The 20,064-nt window shown below is 39.5% G+C and overlaps 1 protein-coding gene across 1 annotated transcript in view; it reads left to right on the top strand.

The window, feature by feature from the left end:
* Positions 1 to 20,064, top strand: part of ARHGAP10 (Rho GTPase activating protein 10) — a 231,975-nt gene that overhangs the window by 164,830 nt on the left and 47,081 nt on the right. Inside the window, exon 20 of the mRNA XM_018554263.1 lies at positions 17,933 to 18,089. Within this exon, the coding sequence (XP_018409765.1) occupies positions 17,933 to 18,089 (157 nt within the window). The remainder of the gene's footprint in view (positions 1 to 17,932; positions 18,090 to 20,064) is intronic.

Genomic DNA, 20,064 nt, shown 5'->3' with positions numbered 1-20,064 from the left:
CGTTATTGTCGTTTTCTCTTCTAATTTTTACCTTCAGTTTTATTTATCTTGTTTTTTGTAGTTCTAGAAAAATAGCCAAAATCTGTATGAGAACCACCTTTTCTTTCCTCTCTTCCATTTTCTATACACACTATTAAAGAAGTCATATGAGTATTTGTAGATAAAAAAAACAAAGTACAAATGATGTACTGTACATTATTATTTTATGATCTCTGAATACCTGCCATTGGGCCTGTTTTAGATTATTTGTCACAAGCTTGTAAATCCATCAAGCACTTCAGACAACCTTGTAAACAGGGGAACCACTCAGTTTTTGTCTAAAGGGTGGGGACTACTCCATGGTATTTCATTGTGTCAGAAGAAGTTAAAGTTTTTTTTTTGTGTTTTGGTGATATAATTTTTGTCACTGGTCATTTTTTTGTTTTGTAACCCATAACAGATAAAAACGTTATTGCTGATTGCCTGCTGTAGTTCTGTATGCTACAGAAGTACAAACAAAGACATTTTCTAGCAAAACCTGGTAAAATTTGTTATTCAGCTATAAATGTATTTTTTTAGGCATAAAAACAATTAAAATTGGCTTTACTTTCTCTTTTCTACATATCCTGTTACTTCTTCTCTTTGCTGTTTATTCATTGCAGTGCAAAACAACACAGCATGTTTCCCGGGCACAGATTGCATGCTAATACTGTAAGAAAAATTATGAAGATTAAAATTTGCTGTGCCTCATAAATAATCAATGTTATTACATAAATCACTAACAGTAATATCTCATTGTATAGATAGGAGGGAACAGGATCCAGTATGGCAAATGAAAACCATAAACAAAGGTTGGACAGCTCTTTAATAGTTGTGTGTTCATTTCCATGGAGCTGGATTATGGGGCTTGCATTAAAATCAGACGGATGAACAGTATGTATGTACAGGCAGTCCCCGGGATACGAACAAGATAGGGACTGTAGGTTTGTTCTTAAGTTGAATTTGTATGTAAGTTGGAACAGGTAAATTTCTGTCCCTGTAACAATTGGATTTTGAACATTTTGGGTTGTTGTAGAAACAAGGATTGGTGATAAAGCTTCAGTGGAGACAACTTTTTCTTATGATCACTCTTACAGGAGTGAATTTCCATTCCTACAGGTAGATTTCCTTTTACTTCCTGTTGTCTCAAGGACAGGAAGTGAAATTAAATCTTTCTAATGAGGATACAGACAGCAATAAAAACCTCACAGTGACCTGGAAGAAGAGGTGGGCACCCCTCGTCTACATGTCTAACAAGAGCCAACTTCCTGTAATGTACGAACAGTACTACAAACCAAACCCAAAAAGGCGGGCACTCCTTGTCAGCACCAGCATGGTGGCATTACAACCAACCCTGCTGTACAGTAATAGTAAACAACGCGATTTAACAGCCTTTGAACGTGGGATGATTGTTGGCGCTCAGAGCCATGGAGCGAGTATCAGCTAAACAGCAGAATTTGTTAAATGTTCTAGAGCAGATGTTGATAAAGTGTTAGAAGACTGGACTGTCAGCCGAAAAATCTGGGTCTGGACGTGTGAATTGTGGCCGTCAGCGACTAGTCAATGTTAGGGCAGAAAGGAGAGTGGCAAGAATGGTACAAGACAACAGAAGGGCTATATCAAGCATTGGGACACCTGCCTTTACACACACACAAACTTTAATGGAATTCCAGTCTTAGTCTGTAGGGTTCAATATTGAGTTGACCCACCCTTTGCAGCTATAACAGCTTCAACTCTTCTGAGAAGGCTGTCCACAAGGTTTTGGAGTGGGTCTATGGGAATGTTTGACCATTCTTCCATAAGCGCATTTGTGAGGTTAGCTACTGATGTTGGACGAGAATGCCTGGCTCGCAGTCTCCGCTCTAATTCATCCCAAAGTTGTTATATAGGGTTGAGGTCAGGACTCTGTGCAGGCCAGTCAAGTTCCTCCACCCCAAACTCGCTCATCCATGTCTTTATGAACCTTGCTTTTTACACTGGTGCACAGTCATGTTGGAACAGGAAGGGGCCATCCCCAAACTGTTCCTACAAAGTTGGGAGCATGAAATTGTCCAAAATGTCTTGGTATGCTGAGTTCCCTTCACTTGAACTAAGGGGCCAAGCCCAACCCCTGAAAAACAACCCCACATCATAATCCCCCCTCCACCAAACTTTACACTTTGCACAATGCAGTCAGGCAAGTATCGTTCTCCTGGCAACCGCCAAACCAAGACACATCCATCGGACAGAGAAGCGTGATTTGTCACTCCAGGGAACACGTCTCCACTTCTCTAGAGTCCAGTGGTGGCGTGCTTTACACCACTGCATCCGACACTTTGCATTGCACTTGGTGAGGCTTGGATCCAGCTGCTCGGCCATGGAAACCAATTCCATGAAGCTCTCTACGCACTGTTGTTGTGCCGATTTGAAGGCCACACAAAGTTTATATGTCTGTAGCTATTGACTCTGCAGACAGTTGGTGATTTCTGCGCACTGTGTGCTTCAGCATGCGCTGACCCCACTCTGTCACTGTACGTGGTCTACCACTTTGTGGCTGAGTTGCTGTTGTTCCCAGTTGCTTCCACTTTGTAATAATACCACTAACAGTTAAGCGTGGAATATTTGGTAGCAAAGAAATTTCACGGATGGACTTATTGCACAGGTGGCAATAAGTAACCTATCACGGTACAACGCTTGAATGAGCGACCCATTCGGTACAACGCTTGAATGAGCGACCCATTCTTTCACAAATGTTTGTAGAAGCAGTCTGCATGCCTAGGTGCTTGATTTTATACACCTGTGGTCATGGAGGTGTAAGTACCTGTGAAGAAAAAAATTAGAAGTTAATATTCGCACTGGGAGGTTTGTGGATCAAGTAGAAGTCAATAACCTCAATTTTTTCAGTTAAAAGATGGAACTTGCTTATGAAAACTAGCATTTTGCACTTTCTAAAAGTACTACAGCCTAGTTCTAAGCAAGTATAGAACAAAATTCAAGGGCATGATGGATAGTGAAGTTTATCCAATTTAGGCCCCTTTCACATAGCCATTCTGATCAGGTTCGCCTGCAAGTTTTTCAGGCGGACCTGAGCTGAAGCCTGATGTTAGTCTGTGGGCAGCCGAATGTAAACAGATGTGCATCCGTTTACATCTGGTTACCCCCGGCTCCGGCCAGGTCCAGAAAAACAAACAGATGTAATTCCCCATAGACTAAAATGGGTCTGGTAATTTTCGTTTTCCCTCCAAGATAGAGGAAAAAACTAGACAGACACAGATGTCATCGTTGTGACCGCATACTGCATCTATGAAAACAGCATGGCTTCGCAATAGAAGAGTCCAGTGCTTAGCTGGCCTGTCTGCAGTCCAGACCTTTCACCAATTGAAAGTATTTGGCGCATCTTGAAATGAAAAATTTGACAAAGAAAACTCAGGGCTGTTGAGCAGTTAAAATCCTATATCAGGCAAGAATAGGACAACATTCCTCTCCCAAAACTCCAGCAACTGGTCTCAGTTCCGAGATGTTTCCAGATGGTTGTGAAAAGAAGAGGGGATGCTACACTGTGGTAAACATGGCCATGGCAACTTTATTGGCACGTGTTGCTGCAGTCCATTTCAAAATGATCTTATTTCCTAAAATGGTACATTTTCTCAGTTTAAACATTTGATATGTTTTCTATTTTCTATTGTGAATAGAATATGGGATTATGAGATTTGCAAATCATTCCATTCTATTTTTATGTAGATTTTGCATAGCGTCCCAACTTTATTTTAAATTGGGGTTGTATTAAGGAGCATGTGGACCCCACACATTTGTTTACTTTTATTAAGGATCCTTTTTGTTCAGCCTAATCATTTACAGTACATTACCTTGCTTATTAACTGATGAAATATAATGTTTAGCATATTGATGGGAATATGTTGTCATTATGATATGCTGCTCGGGCCTCATCAGACTCCTAGATGATTCTCTGTGGGCTCTCTCAGATCACCTATATCTACTGTACCAGTTTACCACCCGCTTTATGGTCAATGGCTTTAATAGCCTGTTTGATGAAGCCCAGATTCTAAGGGATAGGGACCTGCCCGATTCAGCTATCACTATTCTTCTGAAAGCTAGGAAATCCTCTTCTTGTAAGGTCTACCATCACATTTGGAACACGCATTTCTCGTGTTGTGTGGTCTGGATCAATTTTTGGTTAAGTACCATCAAAGGTCAAATTTTGGCCCTAGTGTTTTTCTTCCAAAGACCATTTGCCTTTCATTCCCGAGTGAAAGCTGTCTTTCAAGGTGTCGCTCACATAGTCCCTTCCATGTGTCAGCCTGTGACCCCATGGTACCTCAACCTAGTGCTCTTGTTTCTTCAGAAACTGCCATTTGATCCCATCAGAGATATGCCCTTATTTACCCTTACTCATAAGTTAGCCTTTCTTGTTGGTGGCCTTGTTTTGCAAAGAACCCTTTCTGGTGCCAAGCAGAGACCTATGGCCTTTTTTCTCCCCAGAGTGGTTCCTTCTTTTCACCTTCACCGGGACATTGCTCTTCTGTCTCCTTTGTCCTGCTGACACATCCCAGGGAAATGTCACTGCATTGTCTGCATGTGGTACGTGCTGTTCCGTTTTTACCTCTTGGTTATGGCTTCATTCAGATTCACTGACTTTCTTTTTATCACCCCTGAGTGTCCCTGTAAAGGTGACCTTCTCATTCCATTATATCTAGGAAGATGAGACAGCTCATTACCCAAGCCTATAGTCTTAGGGATGGAGTTCCACCCTTTCCAGTCAGTGACCTACACTAGTTTAGTTAGTGCCTCATGGGCTTTTTAGCATCAAGCATCTGTTTCTCAGCTTTGTAAGGCTGCCATCTGGTCCTCAGTTCATATGTAGGTCAAGTTCTACATGGTGGATGTTTACGCCTCAGCTGATGCCGGCTCTGGTCGTAACGTTCTCCAGGTGGCTCTGTGAACTCCCCTAGCCCCACTGTTGACCTGTTCTTCATGTTACAATTGTATTCACTTTGTTGTTTGCCCCTCAGTTGGACTGATTTTATCTGTCCCAGTGAATTAATGAATAATTAAGAAAATTAGATTTTTGACTTTCCATTAAATCCATTTCTAGGAGTTCTTGAAGGATCACAGGTCCCTGCCCTCTTATAATCCACTCCTACTTTTTGCTTTTCCACAAAATTGGAGCAGCTTTGTTTGACATTGACAAATCTTCTGAAAGCAGCAGCATAACCCAGTTGTCTAAGATTAAATCTGTCCTGTATCCCTTAATAAATGAAAATATGCAAGTAGTCACGCGCACACTGTGAAAGGGGGAATTGATGATCCCTGCTGAATCACATTTTCAGATTCCATTTGGTCGATCAGTTTGATCCTATTCATAATGAAACCTATTATGAAATGTATCTCATAAGTAAGCCTGTTTAGTAAATATGGTATAAGACAAGGCACACTACCAGAATTAAATGATATGACAGGTTAAAAATATTACGCTATACGATCATATTCTATATGTATATTAAAGAAAAACATACATGCTATTAAATACAGTTGGAGATCTTAAAACATTTAATGTGTACTTAAATACGTTTTGTCACGTGTTCGTGAAGACAAATGTGCAAGTTGCTCGTATTTGAGAAGGAGCTAGCTGTTATCTTAAAGTCATTGGAGAAATTGCCATTCTAAGAGTCTTTTTAGTTTATATAAACTCAGACACTTGCTATGTATATGTGAGGAACAAGTCCTAAATAGTGCTGATTTAGGGTTGGTTGTATTTTGGTGTTTTGTTAAACTGACCAATGATGTAAGCTTAATCTTTATCTTGATGTGTAAACCATTATAACCATTATGAACCAGGGTGGGGTGGGAAATGGCCTAACAGACTAAAGCTCTTCCCCACACACGTGTGCCAAATAAAGCTTTTATTTGATTTGGAGCTACTCACAGACCTTTGCTCTTAAAATTCCTGTAATCAACATCTGGTCCAACTTGTCAAAACGTCTTTATTTAGACGCTAGGAATACATGTTGTCACTGTGTACAGCAATGTTTCTGAACCATCAGCAGTCCCTTTATCAGGCAAACATAGTTAATAAACTCAAAGAAACAGATTTTTACGGGTTTAAAGTAAAAAATCATGTTTTTTGTTACAATCCAGTCTCAGCTGGAGTTATAAAGCAAAGCTCTCTAGTGTAGATTAAAAGAAAACCTGGAACTTTAACATTTACCCTGCCTCCCACAATTCAGTGATTGGTGCCTTAGTGGCCAATCTCTAAGCCGGAGGGAAGTCAAGTGGGAGAGGCTTGTTCAGGCCTGTGAACATTTAGACTATAATGATGTCGGAAATTGTAGTTCAGGGGCGGTAAGTACAGATGGCTTCTGCATTAGTTTGGTTAGTTAATTTTCATCTAGTACATTTTCATTTAGTACATGTCACTTTAAACCAGATGGTGTTTGACTAGTACAGTGGGGTTTCTAAGGACACGCACACTAATGTATACAGTAAGGAAAAAATGTCTACTTTCTTTTTTTTCCAAGCCGTTTGTGATGTAATGCATATTTTTTTTTTCTTTCTTTTCATATTAGCTGCATTTAAGGGATTTGTTTATGACTGGAATATTACAAGCAATGCACTTTTATTAGACCTTACATCTAGTTTCCTTATACAGGGACTGATGCAATTTGTGTGTGTATTCCAAGGACACTGCTAAATGATTGTTCACTGGTATAACTCTCTCACCCTATACCACTGAAGAGCAGAAAGCAATATGCTTTGCTAAGGAAACCTTTCTCTTCACATTAATATTGTCTTAGTTCTTGCCATCTAGTGCAATGTAAGTCTCTTTTATGTAATCTGTTATTAAGTTCCATATTCAGTATATGGTATGTGAGCTTTCAGGATAGATTTCACCTAAAGAATAGTGTTTCAGAACAAAAGACCTTGTACTTTATATCTATTTGGCTGCCTTTTCTGTTTTCACCCTTAATTAACCTGTTATTTTATTATGATGTTCAGAATGTTTCTATACATACAGTATATACTGCTGTGTGTGTTTTAAAAAAAAAAGCTGCAGCAAAAAAATTTTTAATTATTTATTTGGAAACAAATGACTACCATTGAGAAACAAATAGAGGAAAAACATTTTCATTAATTTCGAGTACAGTAATCAATCCCTGGGATTCAGAAATAAGTGTTATGCATTCCTCAAGCTGAACTCCAGCCTTACCTTTAGTCTTGCAGTTGTACAGGCTCCTTTCTAAAGGTGCCTATACACCTTACGAATATCGGCCGATTTTCGTATGCAATCTCGTTTTCGGCCGATATTCGTAAGGTTGATGGGCAGTGTACAACCGCAAATACTGTACAATCGATCGACTTTTGACTAACCAGCAGGTTAGAAAACTTCGGTCGATTTTTCGCAAGGTTGGTGGCGTTTCTATACGTAAAAATTTGTACGATTTACACTGCACATGCGCAGACTAAAATACGCGCGGTCGATTACCGCAGTTCGACTAGGCGCTTTCTTCTAATTACCGCTGAACCAACCTTGTGATAATTGGGGCAGGATGGGGCCGCTGTATGAAAAGCGTACGACGGTTCGATCAACGGACGAAAAGTGTCGTCCGATGATCGCAAGGTGTATGGGCAGCCTTGTACTAAAACTGGTCACTCTGATGTCATGAGTTGCGAGTTTCTCACAATGTGCATTTGAAGCTGCAGCAAATCAAATGGAGCCCGTCTCATTTGCTAGCTGGAAGATGTCTAGAATCATCTAGCCCTTTCCTTTTTAGCCTGACTGTCCCTGAGCCATCCCTTTTTATTCATTGGATTTCTGTCCTTTCAATCATAAAAACTCAGCACCAAAAGTGGACATTACCTGTAGAAGGTGTGCATGCAAGTGCAGTCTGCCAAGGAACTCATCCAGACTGTCATCAACCCATCAAGGCATTTCTATATTTGCATAAATTATCCAGCTCACTGCTTGCATCTGACCTGAGGGCTCTGGAGAGGAGTACTGAGATGTTTTCAGGAAGCTATGTACAGCACCCTGCCAGCCCCTCCCACCAACTTTGATCAGCCTGCATTGCATAGAGAAACACAGACACTCAGGCCTGGTTCACACCTGGGCGTTTTACAGCGCGTTCCTACGCTCTGTAAAACGCTCAACATGTGAAAATCAATGTTTGCCTATGGGCAAGGTTCCCACCTGGGCATTTTACAGCGCGTAGGAACGCGCTGCAAAACGCCCTACGCCCAAAGAAGTGCAGGAGCTTCTTTGGGGCGTATTTGCCGCGCGTATCCATTCAGATACAGCCAGGTAGCCCTCGTAAACGCGCGTTTGTCATGCATTTTAAAACTGCGAACCGTGGTAAAATCGCGCGGCACGAAACGCGCATATTCGATATGCCTAGGTGTGAAACCAGCCTCAGTGATGATGTCTCCAAGTCTAAAATACTATATGTAACAAAAAAAATGTATTCAAAAATTTGATTAGCATGTTCCTGAGAGGGAGGAACCAGGAAAGAAAAATATAAGTAGATTAAACTCCCGCATTAAGCTGGCCCCACACGAAGATTTTGACATTTCTGACCTAAACAATTTATTAACAGCTATGTGGCTTAAGAGCCTAAAAAAAGAGTATTCAAATTATATCCAGTTGGGTAGACTATCACATTTAACAGCTGTTTCTGTCAAAATCAGATTGTGCATGTCCAGGTCGATGTAAACCATCAAATTATGCAGGTATGAGTTGATTAAAAACAATTAAGTGCATTTTTAAAAACAACTAGTGTAGTTTAGTGTAAGTACCTGAATATGACTTAATATTGACTTGTTAAGATTCCCTGTATAGCAAAGCTGGAGTGGGAGAATGAGCAGTTTTGTTGCAGTTCTCATGTGTGAACAAAGAACATGTTGACAGAAGGAGAGAGTGACAAACATATGAGCTCCTCAGTTGGCCCCTTCTCCTTAACAGTCCATTCACAGGCTGAGGGTTGGAGGAGATCTAGTTGTATTACATACCTTTAGCTGAGAAAATACAGGTCTCCAGGCTGTCTGGCATGTCTGTGTAGATCTCATGAATGGATATACAAAACAATAAATCCTTTGACATGTGAAAAAGCTCCTAAATATGTAATTTAATTTGTGTTTTTTACATGTTTGCCTAGAAATCAGATTTAACTGCCCATAAACAATTTGAGAAAATGAAAACTCGGAACTAGAATATAGTAGTATTTTAGAAAAAAATTGTAGTTTACAGCCAGTTATAGAATATTTGATTCACTGGTTTTTGAAATAGTAAACTGTGCCAAAGAATTGTTAAGACTTTATGAAGTTAGGGGATATAAATAGAATGAAACCTCATTACAAGTGCATTTGTATACATGTCCTTGGTGTGGCATTGAGTGAAGTTCCAGCTATCATTAATCTTTTGTAAGGTGTAGCTGGTATTTGCAGTTGGTGTTAGAAATATGGCCGAAATCCTTGAAATAAACAGCAAACCATTATAGCAATAAAACATAAGTATTGCTGTATGTTGTAGGTCACCTCTAAATCCCTTTAGGGTGTTTTTAGCGTTTCAATTTGACATTTACTTACTTTTTCTTTTGTGTGAGCAATGTGTTTACCTATTACTTTAGCTATCACTGCCGGTCTTTGGTCAGCTTTACATTAGGTCACGTAGTCATCACCCTAATCCCAACATATAAAACATTTTGTACTTTAGCTTATTTTGCTGTTTGACAAATGTCCATACAACTACTTAGTGCGTGTGGATACAACTTCTCATTGGAGGAAATGATCCTTTAATCATGCTTTTAATTTGCTTTCCCATTTTGCTGTACATGATCTCAGTTTGTTTATCCCTAAGGCATTAACTGCTATAATAAATGGCTGCAAGTTGTCATAGAAGCAAGGCAAACTTGGAAAGTTGTACACAGCACTATTCAACCAGGTAATATGCTTGCTTTTAGCAAACTAGCAGACTTGGCATTTTTTAATAGAAAATCCGGTTTTGTTGAAAAAAAAAAAATCCTGCTCAAGTCAGCTGTATACATTAAAAGGATTTCAGCAAATTTCATTAGAGAATCTTACCAGCTTTGTTCTGTAGATGTTGCAATAGTCCGTGCTAGTTCACTTGAAAGCGGAGTGGAAAATTCTGCCTCATATACCCACATAATTAGAACCTGTTCTATAATAGAGTCCTTGTACTGCAGCAGCGTCCCTTCAGACATGTAGCAACCGTTTCATACCATAGTTTTAGGGCCTGTTCACACCAGCACAGCCACAATGCATCTGGTGTAAATTGGCTCTAAAGTTTTGAGTAGAATTCTGAGCAATTCACAAGTTCTAACCACTTCCCCACTCTACTAAAATTTGTTTTGGTCATGTCCCCAGCACTTCCTGTGCTAACGGGCACACAAAAAGAAATCTGCTAATAGGCACACAGATGGCAATACAAACCTGACTGGCTTTAAAGTAGTATTAAACTCTCCAACTTTTTTTTCAATAATGAATTCAGATCAAACAAATATACATTGGCCAGCAACACATTTCCTTAAACTCCTTCCTGGCTTCCCTGAACTTTGTGTCCAGTAAAAAATAACAAGGGACAGAGCAATCTACTGCAACTGTCCATCTACTAGCTTGATGGAGAGAGGAACAGGGAGATGGGGGGAGAGGGGCAGGGGAAAGGTTCACTTATCTGTGTGTTTGTATAGAAACACACAGTTTACTAGCACACACAAGGGTGGCCCCATAGGACCCTGCTACTCTAAAAAAAGGATATGCGGACCAGAGCGCAGGGAATCAGCTGAATCTGCAGAAAACTTTAACAGCAAGGAGCAGCATCCATTGTTAGTGACTTAATCAGCATTTGAAATAGCTCAAAAACTTTTTGTCACTTTATCACTTTAATCCATTCATGCTTAATCCAAAACAAAAAATATGTTTAGCTTTAAATATGTAATACATGTTTTTCCATTACAAAATAAGGAAAAGGGTTGGTAACTTTGACTATTGCATTTGTTTCATGTAATTGTGCAGCAAATAATGCCTCAGTTGCTGTTCAGCATGAAAAAATATGCTTATATGCTTGTGAAAAATCACTTGTGTATGTGACCTGAAGCAGGGAGCCCACTTGACTACCTTTACAAATCTGCATAAATATACTGTATATCAGATAGATCACATTATACAGCAATTGTATAATTAAAAACAATTCCTGGAGCCCAGTCCAATGATTGTGCCTAGGCATAGTCTCTAAAGGTCTACCTATGAGAAGCATCTAAAGGGAGTGATGCCATCACTCTTCTGCTGGAAGATAGAGACATATACTCAGTCTCCCCTCCCACAGTGATCAGTCTAGTGCCCTGGCAGGACGTTAGGTCAGAGGCAACAATGGATCTAGTCTGTGTAAGACTGTTGCATTTTAACATTGGTGGGTAAAAGGATGAGATGCAGCAGAGCGACTGAGTTGTTGGATTTTCACACTGGTTGATAACAGACTGACACACAGCCGAGAACATAATGGCTCGTGCGCAGAAAGTATTTACTTAATTGTATAATTTCTGAGCCCCCATCCTTGTCCAAAAAAAGCAGATACTGACCCTGGAATAATAACGTAACAAAGATGGAGATAGCTTTCTGAAGAGAGAGAAAGCATTGTTAAGGGCAGTCCCTGAAGTGGTGCACATTACTTAGAATGCACATATTTAACATGAAGAAAATGATCTGATGCTAAATAGGCCTTAACCCCTTCATGACTGAGGCCTTTTTTTCATTTTTTGTACCCATGTTATATTCCACATTTTAGGCCTGAAAATTACTTAAAACCCCCCAACATTATATATTTTCTTAATGCCAAGACCCTATAGAATAAAATGGTGGTAGTTGCAAATTTTTATGTTGCGCAATATTAGCGCAACTCCTTATTAAACCCCAATATTTAGTGAAAAATTTAATTAAATGCCCCAAAACACAACAAAATAGCCATTTTTTTTAATGAAATATAAAAGATGAGGTTACAACGAGTAAAACGATACCCAACATGTCCAGGTTACAAATTGCATGTATCCGTAAAACGGCAAAAAACCCCAGTACCCCAAAAAGTCCATAGAAGACGCTTTAAAAGCCCCCACAGGTCATCAATTTAGAGATACCCCAAAATACTGGCCCTAGAATTATTGCTCTCACTCCGGCGTGCGCGGCGATACCCAACATGTGTAGCGCGTTCGTCGTTTTCATACGTAGGCGCACCCGACGCGTGTTTACGTGGCGACGCGCGTGCTCGCGGGGGCGGGGGACTTTTAAATTTTTTTTTATTATTATTAGATTTATTTTATTTCATTTTAATTTTAAAAACTGTTTTTTTTTTTTTTTTTACTTTACTTTGACTGCTATCACATGGGGGGCTTGCAAGCCCCCCCATGTAATAGCAGATGGTGGTGACAGGTCCTCTTTAAGGTGATGCTGGGGGTCCAAAAGACCCTCAGTGTCACCTTTACACTGGAAATAAGCTATTGAAGTGCAGATCGCACTTCAATAGCTTATAGCTGGGCTGCAGGAGCCCAGAACTGACAGCCCAGGGACCGGAAGTGATGCAATCTGCATCGCTCCCGGTCCCATAGAACGGGGAGGGGATCGATGAACGGAAGTTCGTCGACCTCCTCCCCAGCTCCCCGCGGACACAAAGATCGCCGGTCCCGGGCCCGTAGGAGGGGCAACGGAGCCCGGGAAGCACGGCGGGGGTGTCCGGCGGGGGGGGGCGGCCCCTTCTTCGGGACGCAGAAGCGATCTGGCGACAGGTAAGTCGCCAGGATCGCTTCTGTTGTAAAGCCGACAGTCGGCTCTACAAGTTTAAACAGAGTCCCGGCGGCAAAAGTCGCCGGGAGTCTGTTTAAACAGCCCCGATGCTGGCGACGTACACTGTACGTCGTCAGTCACGAAGGGGTTAAAGTACAATTCCAGCCCAAAGGTGTTGTTTTATTAGGGAGAGAATTGGGTAGGGAAGTACCTCTGACAGATTTGTATTGCTCACATTCATATGTCTTGCAGTGTCACCCAAAGCCAGTAGAGAATGTTGGCCAACGGTGGTACCTTGTAATTCCGAAGTCCGGAAATAGCCAACCCTCCAAAATGCAGAGAAGCAAAATAGAAGAAAGAACACATATAATATGAACCAACAAATTGCTAATGCCAGAAAAAAACATGAGCCATTCCCAAAAAGCAGCCAACCTTGCCAAAAAGTAATAAGGAAAGGACCCACCTGAACAGAGCCATGCTTCCTGTGTATGGAAAAAGGCAGGGGATGTCTATAAGGGCATGTGTAGAACACCATCACTATTGGTGCAATGCTAGTAACCATTGTAGCAAACAACTGTCAAAAACAAAGGAAAAAAATCATTAGTTTGTAAAAAAAAAAAACAGCAAAGCCGTAATCAATATATAATCAATGTATTGCTATGGTGCTTCTGAGATTTGCATTTAAACAAACCAGTTGTCTTCCTCACCTAGAGCAAAGAGCAATAGACAAGGACAGTTTGGGAGGTATACACAAAATCCAGTGTTGTAATTGAAGTATTCGCATATCTGGTATTTAAAGTCAGTATGTGGACCGGAAACATGTCGAGCCACAGATTATTGCATTCAAATTTTGACACCTAAAGCATGCTTTTCTACTGGAGATGCAAAATTGTATTTGCTGATATTTCCCTGTGGGATTATCCCTAAGGAGTAAGTCATTTAAATTTGTATCTCTTTTGTTTGTATGTGATGGGGGTTTGGAGGTTTTTGGACTTCACTGCCCAGTTCTCCGTCACCTGCCAAGATGTTTCGGTCTCTGTTGGTCACAGTGAAATATATGTTTGACTGAATGGAATACATGCATTTCTCCCAGTGTCCCTACCACATTGGATTGGAAGTATAGTGAAATCCTCCCAAACTAAGACACACAAACCTGACAGAAGTTACAACTGTTATCCCCGTGTGTCCCCGAGTATTAATGGTAGCATTGACATTTTCTTGGCATGTGTATTGCACCTGATGAGTGGTTTTCAAGGAAAATATAGTGAGGGGAATTTATCAAAACTGGAGCAGCTGCGCACGGCAACCAATCAGCTTCTCTCTTTCATTTTCAAATCTTAACTGAACAAACTAAAGTGAGAAGCTGATTGGTGGCCATGGGCAACAGCTCCAGATTTGTCTGCTCCAGTTTTGATAAATTCCCCTCAGTGTGTTTTTCATAAGCATATAGTTTAAATTATAATCGCGGTATTTACATTTTTAAGCTTCTTTCTTTTTACATTCTGTAAATTAGCCATTAGCGGCAGGTTAAATGATCTACTACAGTTACTCTGCCTAGCAGTTTGACAAGTTTTTAGATGAGAGGTCTGCCACTCTGACTCCTAGGGGCTGATTTAGGGGTTGAACATTAATTTTGCTGGTTGAACAAGTTCCACTCGTTTGGTAACTCTACCCTATAGACGTACATTATTGCAATGAGCATTAAACCGTTGTGTCGCATTGCTAAGCAAGAATAACCTGGGAATGTAATTAACTAATGTGGCTGCCCTTTGTGCTCATCTAATCACAGATAAAAAATAAAATAAATTAATTAATTAATTAATTACTAATATCGCTCTGATTTTTTACAATTTACAAGTATTTGTAAAAACATTTAAAAGACTATACATTCCCATTTATTACTTTTAATTTGGTTAGAAGTCAAGTAAAGCAATGCAACAGTACATTTAAAATATATAATGTAAAGGCATTGTAAAGCTTTGATGATTTCTTCTAAAGCAGACAAGTATCTTTGAGATATATCAAATCCATGTGACAGCCTCTCATTTCAGAAATACAATGAACAATATACCTTAAGATGTTCTGGGAGTTTGGTACCTTTACTTGGGAAGGGGGGGGGGGGGAGATATTTCAAGAAATTGTAGTTTTCATTAGTTAAAACTTTTTTTATGTGGCTACGATTTTTATTCTATTTTGCTATGTATGCGTCTCCTAGTGTTGGCTTTTTCATGGCTATTTTTCTACCTGGCAGCTCTGTGAAATATGATTGGATTGAACAAATTTTACCCAGCTGTTCTCCTGGAATTATGTCAGCCAGGTATTAGATTTCTGGTCTTGGAACTGTATTTACAAGTTCAAGAAATGAAGAACTTAGTAAAATTAAATCATCCACATGAAGTCTCAGGAGAGGCTTGTGCAGGAAGTGTTTCAATAAAATAAACTATTGCTAAAAGGTACTCTCTGACCTACATCTATTAATGACTAGCCAGTGTTTGGGGATTGGAATTCATGGCTTCATACAAACACATCCAGCTATTTTCTAATATAGAATACAGCCACTTGACAAGTTTCTGTCTCCCTAGTTTTCTCATTTAAAGAGGTTGTGTATACCACATTGAGTATACATGGGCATGTTATGTTGTAAATGTCAATGGCAGTTTGGCTATATTACTATATTTCAGATCATCAAAGTGTGGCACTTGGGATTAGATGAGAACTTTCGGCTGTTTTTCGTCTCCAAAAACTCTTCCAGTTAATGAGTAAAACAGTAACTTTTAGCCACTCGGGTCCTTTTTGCATGATAGTCGATGCTCTTGGCGGCATGTAGAATCTGCACTCATCTTGTAGGAGAAGATGCACATACTGTGATATACTAATGGCTACTTTGTTAGAAGCTTCACAGTCATGAATATTCTTTGATGCTTCTTTAAATAGTGCAGTAAAGTGACTTTAGTATGCTGCCATGCGTTCAGAATTTTTTTTTAGCGTGGCTTTAAGTTTGTTTTACCTAGTTTGTACTATGTTTCAAGCTGTCTGGTATGTACAAAACTCCCCAAGCATGCTAATGCAGTTTCAGTTTGATTTGATTTTTTTTTTTATTATTGATTATACATTTCTTTGACAAGTTTCTGTCTCCCTAGTTTTCTCATTTAAAGAGGTTGTGTATACCACATTGAGTATACATGGGCATGTTATGTTGTAAATGTCAATGGCAGTTTGGCTATATTACTATATTTCAGATCATCAAAGTGTGGCACTTGGGATTAGATGAGAACTTTCGGCTGTTTTTCGTCTCCAAAAACTCTTCCAGTTAATGAGTAAAACAGTAACTTTTAGCCACTCGGGTCCTTTTTGCATGATAGTCGATGCTCTTGGCGGCATGTAGAATCTGCACTCATCTTGTAGGAGAAGATGCACATACTGTGATATACTAATGGCTACTTTGTTAGAAGCTTCACAGTCATGAATATTCTTTGATGCTTCTTTAAATAGTGCAGTAAAGTGACTTTAGTATGCTGCCATGCGTTCAGAATTTTTTTTTAGCGTGGCTTTAAGTTTGTTTTACCTAGTTTGTACTATGTTTCAAGCTGTCTGGTATGTACAAAACTCCCCAAGCATGCTAATGCAGTTTCAGTTTGATTTGATTTTTTTTTTTATTATTGATTATACATTTCTAAATTGTGATATATATATATATAATATATCTTTCTCTGTTTTGCAACATTGATTGTACCAAAGGCCCCAGCTTAGGTGCATAACCTTTCATTATCAACATTAAATTTCCTTTGCTATTTAACTGACCTTGTTTTCATATGGTCATTGCTGACGTTCAGCAATGCATGTTGCCGTAGAAAGAAATAAAGTAAAAACTAACTAATGTGAGTTAGAAGACATGCTTTGTGACCAGGATTTAGCTATAACTGTAAGCCATTATTGCATTCCAAACTAAGTTAGAAAATATGCCAAGTATGGGATTACTCTGTTGGCTATTGTAGTAAAGCAGACAGGTTTCACCTCTGGAGAGTGTAACTTGCTAACTGGGTTAGGTGCCCCTACCCCGGAGTGACTTGTTATGACTCCTTTAGCACTTTGCAATCTTTAATTCAATATGGCTACTTTTGTTCCCAAAAATATTCATACTAAACCTTGAAAGGTAAAGTATTGCTCTAACTGAAACAAAAGTTAATTCAACTTTCTGCTTATTTTTACAAAAAGCCCAATTTGTCCAGATTTTTTTTGTGTTTAGCTATGCTTTATGTCATTTAAGAAGCATGTGTTTTTGCTAAAGCAATGTTAAAATGTGGGTTTTTTTTTTTTCTTGCCCAATATTCGGGCACCTGTAAATTGGCTCCCTTTTTATTTAGTATTTTTAAAATGTTCTACTTTCACTTCTGTATCATTTGGAAGTTTTCACTATGATTAATGAAGCCCTGGCACAAACTGACTTTTTCCCTCTGTTGCAGAAAATGAATTGTTTTCACTAGCTGACCTCATTGTAAATTTTTTTTGGCTGCCCTTATTATTTAGAAATTTGAAGTCGCTCAAGTCCTGCTGAATAACTTTCTGCTTTGATTTCAGCATGCATGTTTTACTTGGTCTTAATATACAAAAAAAAAAAATTTCAGTTGCCGTTTTTTAAAGTGCAGCGTTTAGTGCATACATAAACAAACAGCCATAAAATGTATCATATGCTGCCTTTTATTTACACACACACACACACACACACACACACACACACACACACACACACACTTACCTTTTAGACTGTATATGTGTACATTTTTACACTGGTGGATGTGAGAAACAGAAACCATTGTTATGTAGCACACATTGATTAATTAAGCCAAATATGCTTTACAAGTTGATTTATCATTTTATTACAACCATAAAATTCACCTTCTAAATATTGTGGTACCATAGGACCATTTGGGAATGGCTGTGTTTTTCTACTGACAAGTTTCCTTTTTAAGGCTTTTTTCTAACTATTATCTGAACGTTCTGTGTCTCATATATTATGCACCCGTGTTAATGATCATTCTTTTCTTACTCAGTGGTGTATATCTTAGTTAGATATGTTCACTGATGTTTCTCGCATTCACAAATTTGGTCACCATTTGTGTATTTAATTTAACAGATGACAACAACTCTCCCAAAGAAGACACATCTACGGGTAGTACAGATTCACTTTCACCTCAGTCTCTCACTCCTACAGCCATGTGCAGCAATCCAGGTTTTGAGAAAAATCATCTTTTTACAAATACCAGTGATCTTCTGGAGTGGGCCGCCACTGAGTAAGTTTCTTTCTGTCATATTCTTCCTGCTAACCATTTTTACATCATTATTTACACCAGATCGTTCTGCCTGATTCCTACAATGCCAGCCAGTTCCTGTAGTTTCAGTTCCTCAATGGCAATCCAGCAGTTCAAAAATATTCCAGATAGATTCATGTGTGTACCATTATTTGTAGACTGGTCTAGTTTTCATACTCTGGATGACATTGAATAGGTTTATGTAATTGCACATTACTGTTGAAGTATGCATGGACCTCAGATTGCAGTCGCATACCTAGGGAGCGTTGTTGAATGAAGAGCTCAGACCACTGTTCCCACACAGAGAGGAATGGTCTTTATCTTTAGCTTGCTAACAGGATTCAAAGTGTAGTCTGGCACTGGAGCACAATTACATTACAGTTATATTTTGATGCTCCCTCTATCTCTCCTTTAGTTTCTAAATAGTTTCGAAACTGCAAATAGGCTTTAGGTTATACGTGGAGGAAAAAAATGGAAAAAAAACTACCTTTTTGTGGATTCATAGGGATTTCTAGAGGCATTAGCTAGATCTCACCCTGGGCTTCTGCTTTGCTTCCTAAGCAGTAGAACTCAGATGCTCACACTCTACACCTAGCTTGATGACCCTTGCTAAATCAGCTGTGGCATCTGTTACAAGGATGGGGGGCAGTCTTCACCAGGTAGCACCATATGCACAGTGGCAGCGTTTTGTCTGAATGCTCTCTGCATTCCTGCACTAGACACTGAAAGAAGTCGAAACTGTCAGGCAGAGCTAGAACTATAATGCTGGAAGAGGGAGCTTGGTGCAGGAACATGTGCTAAGTAAAACACTGAACACCAATGCTGTGGGGTTTTATAATTTGTTAGGCCTGCACAAGATTAAAGTCTGTGAACATTCAACTTGTGACTAATTTAGTTTCCATGTCGGAGAGCGTCCGTTAATTGATTGTGTAGATTGGCCAACAGCTCCTTTTGAAAGACAAGAAACTTAAAATAGCTGGAGGTACACTGCAATAGGTGATCTCTATGTAAGGGGAAATAGGAAAATAACCCAGAGCTTCTGCTACTATTCCAACTAGCCACTGGTCACCAATGCTGGGGGGAAGGGTTATTCCAGACTGCCACTTATCTGCAATGAAGGGAGATTCTTGAAGCCACTTAGATTAGGTAGGGCTACTATTACTGCAAATGACACCAAAGCTGGGTTTTTTTTTTAAATCCCACAATACAAGCCCTACCCTGTGAAGCGACACCCACTTTATTGGCCACACCTTCAGGTGTTCGGCTTTCTTCCTAATGCCTCCAAAGCATTCCACTTAACTATTTTAAAAGTTGATAACTATACAAGATATCTGCATCACCGAGCTTTTGCATGTCGGGGCATATTGATTTGTTAAATTCAGTTTCTCTGTTTACAATCATACCTACAGGTACTGCTGTCCGCCCTCCACCTGCTACTTCAGCTTCCGCCCCAGCATGCATGATGTTCAATTTCATGATCATCACTGAAAATTATTTTGATGTATTGGGATGGGGGGGGGGGAAGTGTTTATCAAAATTATCCACCCCAGTCGATATATATGCTACTGGCCTGTTATATTCTAGTTATTCAACTATTGCCCATTTTCTTTATCTCTAAACAGCATCTTTGCCCCAACATGCAGTGCCATTATAATCTGTTGCATTTAATATTGCTTAGAAGTGTAGAAGGAAAGTTCTTGAACAGTTGGCTTTATACACTTCACTAGTTTTTGATAGAAAAAGTAATCATGAGTATGCAAAGCCTCATGGAATAATAAATTAACTGCTGGCCAGCTGGAAGCACTTTTGTAGCTCCGTACGACGTACGTCCTTGGCAGCGAAAGGGTTAAGCAGCACAGAGAAATAGCTGTTTATAAATGTAAATGCTGGTCCCTGAATGTTGGGTTTTACTGTTCCTTACTCCTCACTTTAGTCAGTGAATTTTTTTTTTTTTTTT

This window comes from Nanorana parkeri, unplaced genomic scaffold (assembly GCF_000935625.1).
Source record: "Nanorana parkeri isolate BGI_ZX_2015 unplaced genomic scaffold, ASM93562v1 scaffold150, whole genome shotgun sequence".
In the NCBI taxonomy this organism is placed as follows: Eukaryota; Metazoa; Chordata; class Amphibia; order Anura; family Dicroglossidae; genus Nanorana; species Nanorana parkeri.
The sequence above is the reverse complement of the archived record's forward strand: the minus strand, read 5'-3'. Positions and strand labels throughout refer to the sequence as shown.